This window comes from Antedon mediterranea, chromosome 4 (genome assembly GCF_964355755.1).
Source record: "Antedon mediterranea chromosome 4, ecAntMedi1.1, whole genome shotgun sequence".
NCBI lineage: Eukaryota > Metazoa > Echinodermata > Crinoidea > Comatulida > Antedonidae > Antedon > Antedon mediterranea.
In genome coordinates this window covers 2,359,834-2,372,213 of record NC_092673.1, presented here as the reverse complement: position 1 = coordinate 2,372,213, position 12,380 = coordinate 2,359,834, and the positions used below count along the sequence as shown (strand labels likewise).

Genomic DNA, 12,380 nt, shown 5'->3' with positions numbered 1-12,380 from the left:
GCGGATCCAGGATTTTGAAAATAGAGGCCCATGGCCTAAAGTAGTGACATGAAGTGCTGAACTTATATATTTGATATCTTTTACAATTTGTGAAAGTTAGAGGGGAACCCCCTTGATTTGGCCCCTGATCCTGGCATATTTGGTGCTGTAAAAACTTTTCACAAAACGATATGGCATAATGATAAAATATAAAACTAGCATCATTGCCTCATCCTTCAGATAGGATGTAAAGCCATTGATCCTGTGTGCATATAGTGCATGTCAAAGAACTCAAGTAACCTAGAAGCTAACTGTAAGTTATCACAGCAAGGAAGGGGTACCTTCAGGAGCAGGTGCACCTTTAGGAGCAGGTGCAAGGGGAGCGCTAACATTAAAATATAAATAGTCTATCAAAAATAAATATCAAAAAGTGAGTTCATAATTTAATTTTGATGGTCAAATGTGGGAGAAGTGTGTGTCTCTAGTATATAGGGAGAAGGTATGCCTCTATATATAGCGCACGCCCCTGGATCGGTACCTGACCATGTAATCAGTTCCACATTGGCATAGCAGTCAGAAAGCTAATATTCAATATGCGATCTTTTGCCTTTGTTTTTTAACATTGCGCAACATTGTGCATTTAGAAATTATGCAAGATACTTTATGCAAAAAACTTTTTTTTTCTCGCTAGTAATGTATCAGGTCTTTATTATTCAAATGAAAAAGCATACAATATATCAATTATTTCTTATTTTAAATATAATTTTGAGCATATTTGTTTAGGATCAATTGACTAAAAAGCTATTTTGTGGTATGATGTCATTGTAAGCCAATCAAATCAGAGTTTTTCCTTGATTGGCAGCCCACAGGGTTGAATGACTTATTCTGGATCTTCACATGGTCTCTCTGAACTGGGTTACAAAAATTAATATAATTTAATATAATTCTTCGAACTAGGTTAATGACCCCTTAATTTGCGGGTTAACTGAAATAAACATAATATAATATATCAATAATTAAAAAAAAAAAATATTCATTTGAATTGATATATTTTTCCCAATGATAGTAGTAAATAAATTAAACATAAGCATGCCTACCTATAGCCTACTACACTAGTAGATAGGCCTAGGCCCTATAATTTGTGGTAGAAAAGTATTTTTTTTTAATTATTATTTTTCACTTTGCATGACAAGGTAGGCCCTATGCACAATTCATAATTGTAATCAAGTTACGACCACATAACACATAATGATTATTAATATTAGTAGTATACTTCAGGAAAATGGGAATGGGGATATAAACAGCATTGACTGGATGGACAGGACAGGAACTAGGCCCAAGTTATACAAGATCAAGCATAGACCCGGATAGGTCATGCAGCATCCATCAATCAAAAAGGCATCTGGGATGTCAAGAAGACATTGCCACAAAAAAAACATCCGAAAAAATCTAGGGTACTGTAAATCAATATCAATAAATACAAATTTAAAAACAAAAGCATAAATACAACTTACCTACTGTAGTTACTTTATGAATGTCAACACATTTTTATAGAATAAACCAAAACAAACCTCCATCCAGGCCATGCGTAAGATGATAGATGTACGTGCGCAGAGCTAGCAAGGCAAGAGGAGAGATCTTTGCATCATGGCCTTGTTTACTTTTTTCTTTCTTCTTCTTATATTTACCACTAGAGGGCGACATTCCACATGTTTTTGGTTGATTTTAGGTTCTTTTGGTGGCGAGGTCACTAGAGGTGGAAGTATGTTTGCTTTTTACTATTATTTATTACTTTTCTTCACATTTAGGCCTAGTTCTATGTTCGTGCAATTAATTATAATATAATAATGCGAAATATCTAGTGTAAATTATATAGATATTTAGTTTTACTAGCCAGCTGGATAGGCTACTAACTAGGCTAGGCTACCTACCTACCTAGCTAGCTAGGCCATCAAGGCTAGGCCCTAGCCTAGGTAGACTTTCTTAGTAAAGTGCTAGGCCTAGTAGTAGGCCCCAGTTTGTGCCACAGGTTCGGCGGGTAGTACTACTAAAGAAAGGTGGGGGCTAGTTCCGTTTCGCACCTGTCTTGTATTTCGACTACTTTTATGAAGGAGAATAAATTGATAATTTTACAGACATTTATTTAATGTTTCTCGCTCACTGTTCAAGAATTTTGCATATTCCATGTTCAATAATTACGAATAGAGGAACGATGTCAACAGTAACACAGTTCTGATTGGTTGGTTAATAAAATGCTTTTGTTAATAATAATAGTACTGTATAGTTTTACTCCATTCATATAAAAGTAAATACCGGTTAAGATGAATGAGCTGGATGGTATAGTGTGATGAGGCTATGGCTTGATCATGGAGGTATAAAAATAAATTATAAAAAAAATATTTTTACCTCCATGGCTTGATGTTGTGTTTATGTCACAAAACAGTCAGTCTCTCTATGAATTGTGTGCTGTGTGTCCTATTCATCTCCATGTATTTTCTGATAATTCAAATGTGTGTTCTGTACAGTCAGTAACAGTAAATTATATAAATGAATGTCATTTTGATTGTGTAGTGTTACTGTAGTTTATCTTGATTGTCACTCTTTTGAATGAAAGCGAAGAACAGTGAGAATATGGTTAACAAAGATTGTAGTCAACTGTTGTGTTAATTTGAAATTTGTGTGGCCTTTATGATTGATTGCCTGTTGTAGGTTAATCGGTTTTTATAGTTTAGTTTGATTATTTTGAAAGTATTCTTTCTTTTGATGTTTGCAGACGACGTGCTTAGTATTTCTTATTGACTCTAGTCTTCGATTTCTACACGATGGGATTAATGAGTAACACAAAAACGCATGCCAAGCTTGCAGACATCATCAACAAATACCACCGGAAGCTGAGCGTTGCTTGTTACGTAATCGGAATCGCATACTTCTTGGCGTTGGCCAACCCGTCACTCAACGCTCGAACTTATTTCTCGGAGAATGCTCTTCTACCTGGATTAGTGGAACGAGAATTTTTGACTGACAAAAATGTAAAAAGTTATACAAATGAACTTCTTGAACTTGTTAAAAAACAGGATTTGCTTCCTGTTGATTGGCTGTCTGAAAAGTTTTCTGAAATTGGGCTTGAGGTTTATCATCAGAATTTCACATCAAATCATCCATTCCTTGAACGATACGGAAAAAATAGACGTAATATAAAAATTGTTGAAGGAACAAATGTGTATGGAATTTTAAGAGCTCCACGCATAGCGAGTACCGAAGCGGTTGTTGTGACTGTGCCGTACCGCGGCAGGGTTGCTGAGCATAAATACGGCGGCACTAATCACGGTATAGCCATGATGCTTGGGTTGGCAAAGTTTTTCAGAGAGTATACCTACTGGTCTAAAGATGTTATATTTGTTGTCGTTGATCAAGAGTACATCGGTATGGAAGCCTGGCTGACATCTTACTATAGTCTGCCGTCAGAGTACATTCAATCATCGCCAATGTTTGGTCGCAGTGGCCCAGTTATGGGAGCGATTAACCTAGAGCATGGATCAGAATTCATAGACTCTCTGGATATCCGGATTGAAGGAATGAATGGACAGTTACCAAATCTTGACCTGTTTAACTTGGTAGTGAATCTCTGTGGACGTGAAGGCATCCCAGTTACCTTTCAAGGCAACCATGATGCCAAATATAGTAGACAGAATCAATTGGAAGGATTCAAAGATAATTTAGACACTATGATTAAAAATCTAGCTTACCAAGCTACAGGCAGGCCACGCGGTCTTCATGGCCTCTTTCTCAAATACCGCGTAGAAGCTGTTACTCTTCACACCAAGATGTCTCCAGTAAAGTCTGGTCGGAACTTCCGAGCAATGGGAAGAGTTTTAGAAGGAATATTTCGCAGTCTGAATAATCTTCTTGAAAGATTTCACCAGTCCTTCTTTTTCTACTTTCTTGCGGGAACGCATAGATACATATCAATTGGACTTTACATGCCACCGTTTGGACTGGTTATTGTTCCTTCCATACTACATGGTCTAGCTATGTGGATTGCATGTGGAGACTCTTTAGATGAAGAAAGCAAGCAAGAAGAAGATTCCAAAGAAAGCAAACTATATATTAGAAAATCTAGGCCCTTTAGTTCTATCGTACCGATCATTATTGGTGCATACATCACAGGAATGTTATTGCATTATAGTCCTGTGCTATTTGTCAGTAAATACAGTAGTTTGTTTGGTCTTAGCCCTATAGATGCAGTTCCGCTTGGTGTGGTTGCATTTTATACTGGCTCAGCTTTTCTCCCGATCCTTAGTGGCCGCAGCTGGCATAGGATCGTGCAAGGCCAAAGTAGAAAGTGTGAATGGCAGTTGTTAAAATGTTTTGGGCTTATTTGGCATGCAATAACCATCTCGACAATATCCTTAACAAATTTTGCATTAGGCTATTTTCTTTCTGTTGTTATTACACCAGTGTATGTTTTAATTAGACCACGAAAAAGAAGAATATTTTCTCTTTTGCAAGCAGTTTTGTTGCTCTGTGTCTGCCCTCCCTTTTTAGTGTATTTTGGGCTTGTTGGATATTGTCTTTTAGTTGATAACTTTACAAGCATAGGGCAGTTGCTAGTCTCTGCTACCAGCCTTTGGCAAGAGGGTCTGTTTGCTGTTGTTACTGACAGTTATCTTCATAGTGGCTGGAATTTAGGTCTAGCAGCTCTGGTGGTATTTCCAAATTGGTTTATATTCTGGGCTTTAAACCTCAAAAAAGTTGAAAGTACTTAAATTTAAAACTAAAAAGTTCTTGCAATTTTTATTTATCTTCAATGATCAAGTGATTTTGATGTTACATTTTTTGATTATGCAAAACATTTTTGTAAATTTGCGATAATTTTTCAGATACTTTTTTGCTTTGTAGCATTGTATTAATAGGCCTTTTGTACAGAATAAAATTTACAATTTGCGGACAATATGAATTATGTATATTTGTTATATATTTATATTATTTGATGATGATAATAATTATGACAACTCATTAGCTTGCAATGCTGATGAGCTTAATAAAATTTGCTAATATTGACCATAAAATCCTACCATAATCTAACGTTGACCTTGGTATTATAAAGGATAATACAGAATGGATAATACAGAATGGAAACGTTTTTCATTGTATGTTGATGATAATAAAGACAATGATGATTATTTTGGTACTATACCAATGATGATGATACTGGTTGATAATTAGACTATGATGATGATAATAATGATTGTTAATGAACAGAAGAATTAAGAGAGTTTTTAATTTTTGACAACCTAGAAACTAGCTGTACAGATACAAGAACATTGTAATTTGCTTTCTCATTTAATTCCTCACAGTTTTGGTGGACCAAACCCATACTGCACATTTGTCCTATATTCAGCGACATTTAAATCTTGAGTGCCTCATGAAAACTCTGACAGATAGATTACAAAATTGTATGATTTCTACACTTTTTTAGGTGGAGAAAACATTGTGAACATATATACGGTCTTGGAGTGACAAGTTGTAGATGCTTCGAAAGGTTCAAAAGTTACTGCAGCAGTTTAAGATATTGCCATCTGTAACAAAAATGTCAGAGGTCATCGATATCGATAAACTGTCTGCAAAAAGGCCAGCAGAGAAAAAGAATGAAGATCTCGATGTAAAAAAACAAAAAACTGAGGTCGGTAAAATCTGAATGAACTGAAAGAAATGTTTGGATTATTTTTACTATTTTCTATTCCATGTCCCTTGAATATAACATTACCATAGATACCCACTCATTTTGTATTGTATATAATTTACTTTTGGTATGTAAGAAGAATGGGTTTGAGCCTATCTGTACCATACTAACTAACATAAAATAGGGGTTTCCAAAAGATATGTATAAAGATGTATTGTCTTGATTCTCATTTATAGGATGGAACGCTAGCTACAAATGAAACAAAGAAACACATGAAAAGGAAAGTGGCTATTCTGATGAGTTATTCTGGAGTTGGCTACAAGGGTATGCAATTGTAAGTAAACAATTTGTCCAATTCTTGGTGGTGTGAACGCTAGGCTAATGATCTGAAGGTCATAAGTTGTATCCCACTACAGAATTATTTAAAGTACAATATACATTTGAGTAGGTAAAACATAACATTTTAATGTCTATTTCATGCCTAGCTTACATTGATAAACCGATGATAGCCTGTGCTCTCCCAAGGGGGGCTTGGATAATCCTGGACCATAATGGACTAGTCCGCAACCACGCCCTTATGTGGGAACGTTCCAACGTACAACAACTTTTCTTTAACATGGAGATGTTATAATGTACAAAGATAAATGTGACCAATATTCTAATATTTAAATATATTATATGTTTGTGTATCCTACCATGTATAGTAATAAGGGGGTTAAAACGATAGAGGAAGAACTTTTTAAAGCAATGACAAAAGCGGAGGCAGTGACAGAGAGCATGGCGGAACATCTTGGAAAGATGTCATTCCAACGATGCGCAAGAACAGATAAAGGAGTTTCAGCCGCGGGCCAAGTTGTCTCCATGAAGATGTTTCTATTAGATGACGTTGTTGACAGAATTAATCAACACTTACCAGATCAAATTCGTGTAATGGGTAAGTACAGTAGTATTGCACAGTATGTGGTGGTGGTGTTTTGGTGATACACACCAAGGATAGCCCACTAAAGTTCTGTCTACACTATTAAACTAGTTTGACAAAAAAAGTGTGATGTGCCAAAATGTGGTAGTGATATTCCCGATGTTGTCATATCACTACCATATTTGAAATATGGTAGTGATATGACAACATCATGTCCATATAGGGGCATATCACATTTTTTGTCACATAAAGTTTGATAGTGTAGACAGTGGGGTCCTTCTGGTGGTGAGTTGGGAAATGTTCTACTCTTTTTCAAAGAGTGTACTACTTTTTTTAACATGCACATAAGTAATGTTGCATGGCTTATCCAAAAGATGGTGGGCTACAATATACACATGTGTTCCAACTCGCAAGTTGGAACACACCAAAAGTGGAGATGGGATTCAAACCATGGACCAAAGGAAACCTATGGTCTATCATGGTTCAGTGACTACCACCAGTTTTGCCGCTCTGTGTCGGTATTAGAGATTTAAATTAGGTAACTGAAATAGAAAGTCCATTTGAATTCTGGACAACTGCAACATATGCAATAATACCAATGTATGTACAGTAATAGTAGTATGTTGTTACCATTCGAGACATCATCCATCATCATATCTCATCCAATAATTTAATTAATTAATTAATATACTGAGTACAGTCAACTATCCTAATACCTGACAACCTTGGGCTGGCCAATGAATTATAGGCATCGCGTGATTTCCGTGCCTTTTTAAACGAAATTGATAATGTGGTCACTCTTTAAAAAATGAAATACAATACATTCAACAATATTACAAGTTATCATAATTCATATTTTTTTCGCCATAGATTATAAACGAGTGATCAACAGTTTCGACAGTAAAAATCGCTGCGACTACCGTACATATTCATACATGACTCCTACCTTCGCTTTCCAGCCCATCGAACAATTCACTACCGACGCATTTCGAGTCAAAGGTAAACCAATTTCTTATTGTTTACATTGAATGTCTAGATATCAAGAGAACAATGGGTAGATTTGATTCTCGACGTGAGTGTGGAATGCGAACATATATTTATGTTTGCCCGACTTTTGCGTTTTCACCAGCAGAAGAAATCGTTGTAGAAGCGTATAGATCAAATGGTAGGTGTTTTACTTTCCTATTCGTGACCTATGCTTTGCGTGATGGCCGTCATCCACAAGGAATGACTGTACGTTTTTTCCTAGGGTGCTTGTGTACAACCGTTCTCTCGACAATTGTATGCAAGTGGTGTTGGATTATACTTAAAATTTGTTTGGGGCTAAGTTTGAAAAAATATAAATTAAATGCTTCTATATACACACTGTAATTGATTATAATTTATATTGTTTGTATTGCAGATGAAACTATTGACAGAGTAAACAGTTTACTTAAATATTACCATGGTTCAAAGAATTTTCATAATTTTACATCGGGCAAGTAAGTTAATATAATTTATTCAATTATAATGAGTAAAAAAAAATCACTGATAAAAAAACTGTTTATATATAAATATTTGTTATTTCCCACAGAAAATTCAACGACCCAAGTGCTTTTCGTTATATAAAAGATTTCTCATGTAACAAACCATTCATACAAGATGGATTGGAGTTCTCGATCTTAAAGGTCAGAGGTCAAAGCTTTATGCTTCATCAAATCAGAAAGATGGTTGGTAAGTGCAAGGGGAATTCCCGATGTTTTTCTTTATTCACCATCGTATTGTGAGGTCATGGGTTAAATAACATATATATAAGAACATGTTACTATTGAACCTAATATTTCTAGTCATTATTCACCCATCAATACTCGAAAAAATAAATCTTGATTGCAGTAGTATATATAGGAGAATAAATGCATCTTATGTCAGATGAAATAGTTGTACAAACTACAAACATGAAAGATATTTTTTAAGTGGGATATTTCCCTCAAATACTATGTATTTCACTTAAGTCAATACACATGTCAAATTTGAACCCCTTAAATGGTGTTCAGTTAGATAGGAGAATTTTAACTTTTAGAACAGTCTTTTTACTGTAGGCTATATGTTATAACACCATTTCCTGTTTCTTTAACAGGCTTAATATTAGCTGTGGTGAGAGGCCTGGCACATGAATCAGTAATAAACAAGGCCTTCGAAGAAGATAAGTTAGACATTCCAAAGGCCCCAGGTCTTGGCCTAGTCCTTGAAAGTGTGAGTATTATTTCCAGTTCAGTCCATACACTAAAACCTGCGAATAATAATTTTACAGATTTGAACCTTACACCAAATCTGAGGAGTGTGTTGCTTAATGTGGTTAATACTAGTTTTCATTTCACAAACTTATGTCAAGGCTCACTCGCTCCATGGTTCTGGTGGTAGAACAAGTCTTCTCGGATAAGGACTACAAACCGTAGGTCCAGTGTACGCATCTAGCTCATGTGCACTTTATAGAAACTAGTACATCATTCGAGATGAGTAGGGGGTCACCCCGGTGTACTAGTACACTCAAAGCCACGGATCATATCTGGGCCCTCTGGGAGACCAGTCTTTGACTGAAGAGGTTACCCAGTATAAATAAAATAACAATTTCAAAAATTCTTGTACATTTTACTATAAATGAACTAATTCTGCTGTGCATAACTTTGATTCAAATCACTATAAGGTAAACAAAACTATCAGATGACAGTATTTTTTTAAATAATAAATAAAATTAAAAACTTATTATTTTTGAATGAAACTACAGGTGCACTATGATCATTATAATGAAAAATGGGGGAGCGATGGAATGCATGAAGCTTTGACATGGGACGAGAGTAAGGTATGTTTAACAAATTACTTTACTTGGTATATACTGACATCTCTTTCCCATTTTTGGAACATAATTTCTCCACTAAGGTCTAACATAGATTGAATATAAGGAATTAGACCAGAGACACATCAAAGCTGAAATTACAGTATTGAGAATAAATAGTGTCTATGGTAGCATTTTATGACAGGTGGTAATTGTAAGTAGGAAAACCGCGTAGCTTGTCCTACTTAGAAGCAGAAACCGCCAGTGTTGTTTGGAAATGGTCATAAGGAATAACATTTATATTTGTGTTACCGTTACCACTCTTCTGTGTAAATAAGCCTTTAGGATTAGGGAGATTGGCAGAGAGTCTACATTTACAGCCTACATTGAGAGGAGGATGCAAACTATAAAATTCATGTTGAACACGCAATTTTTATATCATCTTATTTTCTAATAAATATTTTGTTGACTTTTCTTTGATAATTTCAGGATAAAGTAGAAGCCTTTAAAACAGATTTCATCTATCCAACAATTATATCAACAGAGAAGGCAGAGAATACGTATCCTTCATACAATATTTCTATTTGTGTATTGTTTTTAGTGGAGCTGTAGCTTAGTGGTTAATGTACTTGCCTTCCAATCCCAAGGTCGGGGGTTCAATCCTGACCTAGTGTTAGGGTTGTAACTCTCGACTCTTTCAACTCCACTTCCTAAGCCTCAAATGATACGTAGCTTATAAATTATTAAATAGTTTATCCATCCTGTAATTGGCGGGTTACTCGCTTTAGGATGCGTATAAAATAAAAAATAAATAAGAAAAATACCAAAATGCTACTATGGTAATTTTTTCGCAAGCACATCTGACCAATATTGTTTTTCTTAATAGTTTTATACTAGTATGATGACATGGCTAGGAACACTACTATATCACAGTTATGCAAATACATCATTAGGGGGAAAGCTGATAAAGGCTAAGAAAGACTTGCAAGAAGTTCACACATCCATGGTATACCTGCCAACTTTATTTAAATAGTGCCCTCTATTATTTGGTGGTTATTTGTTTTAGAAAAAAATTGTAGTTGGGTGGTATTTGTTTAAACAAGTACGAATGTGCGATACTCGGGGTACAGCAAAAGAAGCTGTAATGACGTCATAAGACGGGATGACGTCACATACACATCAAAATCAGCTACCTAATACGGTACCATCTTCGAGACGTGATATGGCTGCATCCTGTTTGAAATTTAAAAATCCGGCTCTATAGCTTTGAGGACATGTCCCTGTAGTATATTCATGCCAAATCCCAGCTCAATACTACTACGAATAAGGGAGGAGTAGCACTTTATAAATCGCACTTTTTACTCAATAGTGTCCAGATGGAGGAAATGGAAGAGGAGAAGATGAGAGAGTCCTAGACTCGGGTACCCCGAGTTAAAATTCCTGTGACCTCTATTTTATTATTACCTATTATTACCTGAATGATGACAGAGTGTAAAGTTCTGTCTACACTATCAAACTAATTTGATCTGCCCAAATATGGTAGTGATATGACAACATCATGTCCATATAAGGGCACATCACATAAAGTTTTATAGTGTAGACAGAGCTTTAGGAATAGTTTCCAACAAATCAAATTTCTTGTAAATAAATAATAAACTTTTATTTAATCTTCTAGATGGAAGAGAAGTCAGATACAGACTCTAAAGCATTGGAAATACCTACTAGTTCAGCAGACAAACAAAATATAGACACAACAGAAACAATGACAGAGGAAACTGCAAAAAATGAAGATAATGTTACAGATGAGGAAGAGAGGTTACAAGTAAAAGAAAAAAGTGCTAGGTAGTACAGTGCTTATGAAGATGTCTAAAATATTCAATAGTTGTGAATTATGGATGGAAATTCACCGAGGCCAGATGTACAAATTGTGTAGCCCTCAACCTCTACATGATTTTCCCCTCCATACCTCACCTCACTGTGATGGTAGTTGGAGACCCTCTGATGATTCAGTCCCATCGCCCCTTTATGGTTTGATGACTCTTCCGATATTTCATTTTGCCAAGTTGGAACCTTTTCAAAACAAGTCGTGTATTGTATTTATAGATATGTATAGTAAACATATCTTGATTTATTCAAGTTTGTAACAATACAATAAAGGGACACTTTACATTAAAAAAAGTTGTATTTTTGTTTTACCTTAGACTTTCATATATATATTTCTTGATGATTATCAAGGCAGTCACAATAATAGATAGGAGACCTATCCAGTGCCTTACACAAGCAGTGTCTACACTATCAAACTTTGTGACAAAAGTGTGATGTGCCTATATATGGACATGATGATGATGTCATATCACTACCATACTGGGTCCTCTGGGAGACCAGTCATTGACTGAAGAGGTTACCCAGTATAAATATATATTTCAATCAATCAATCATATTTGGGCACATCACATTTTTTGTTGCGTAAAGTTTGATAGTGTAGACAGAGCTTTATACAAGTTGCCCATCTTTTGAGTCATGGAGTCGCGTGTTAAATTTAAGATCCTGCTGCTGGTGTTCCGATGCCTAAACAGTTGCGCTCCAAAATATCTCTCAGAATTGTTGACAGTCAAGAAGGGAAAGCGAGAACTAAGATCTAGTCATCAGGTGCTACTGGACATTCCAAGGAGCAAACATAGTTGGGGAGATCGGACTTTCAGTGTTGCTGGACCTAGGCTCTGGAACCACCTACCCTTGAACATTAAACACACATCATTATTGAGTCACTTTAAGTCACTACTCAAAACTCACCTTTTCTGATTTTTTTTTACAGCGCCATGAGCAATGAATGTTGGAATGGCGCTATATAAATCGAACGATTGATTGATTGATTTTGTTTGTGTACAAGTTTAGTGCCTTCTTATAATCTCTACATATCTATTCTATTTTGTTGTTGAAAACCTACATTCATGAAAGAGTCCTGTGAATAGGGGACCTATCCAGTG

The 12,380-nt window shown here is 35.6% G+C and overlaps 3 protein-coding genes across 5 annotated transcripts in view; 2 read left to right on the top strand and 1 right to left on the bottom strand.

The window, feature by feature from the left end:
* The window catches only part of LOC140047864 (fibroblast growth factor receptor 3-like), a 29,021-nt gene extending 27,447 nt beyond the window's left edge, over positions 1 to 1,574 (bottom strand). For both annotated transcript variants that reach the window (XM_072092898.1, XM_072092899.1), the window contains exon 1: positions 1,494 to 1,574. The gene's annotated coding sequence lies outside the window, so the exon portion shown is untranslated. The remainder of the gene's footprint in view (positions 1 to 1,493) is intronic.
* A 135-nt stretch (positions 1,575 to 1,709) lies between these two features.
* On the top strand, positions 1,710 to 11,551 carry LOC140047861 (pseudouridylate synthase 1 homolog). Of its 2 annotated transcripts, none has more exons than XM_072092897.1 (12): positions 1,710 to 1,741; positions 5,459 to 5,662; positions 5,899 to 5,996; positions 6,367 to 6,596; positions 7,618 to 7,746; positions 7,984 to 8,062; positions 8,155 to 8,294; positions 8,698 to 8,813; positions 9,346 to 9,420; positions 9,883 to 9,953; positions 10,291 to 10,399; positions 11,069 to 11,551. In XM_072092897.1, the coding sequence occupies exons 2-12, from the start codon at positions 5,510 to 5,512 to the stop codon at positions 11,237 to 11,239; spliced, it is 1,371 nt and encodes a 456-aa protein (XP_071948998.1). In that variant the 5' UTR covers positions 1,710 to 1,741; positions 5,459 to 5,509; the 3' UTR covers positions 11,240 to 11,551. The 2 variants fall into 2 exon arrangements, with proteins under 2 accessions (XP_071948998.1, XP_071948997.1); XM_072092896.1 differs by lacking the exon at positions 7,618 to 7,746 and adding an exon at positions 7,452 to 7,580.
* LOC140047860 (glycosylphosphatidylinositol anchor attachment 1 protein-like) lies at positions 2,754 to 4,920 on the top strand. The gene has a single exon (XM_072092895.1). The coding sequence runs from the start codon at positions 2,802 to 2,804 to the stop codon at positions 4,743 to 4,745; it is 1,944 nt and encodes a 647-aa protein (XP_071948996.1). The 5' UTR covers positions 2,754 to 2,801; the 3' UTR covers positions 4,746 to 4,920.
* Positions 11,552 to 12,380: the final 829 nt, after the last annotated feature.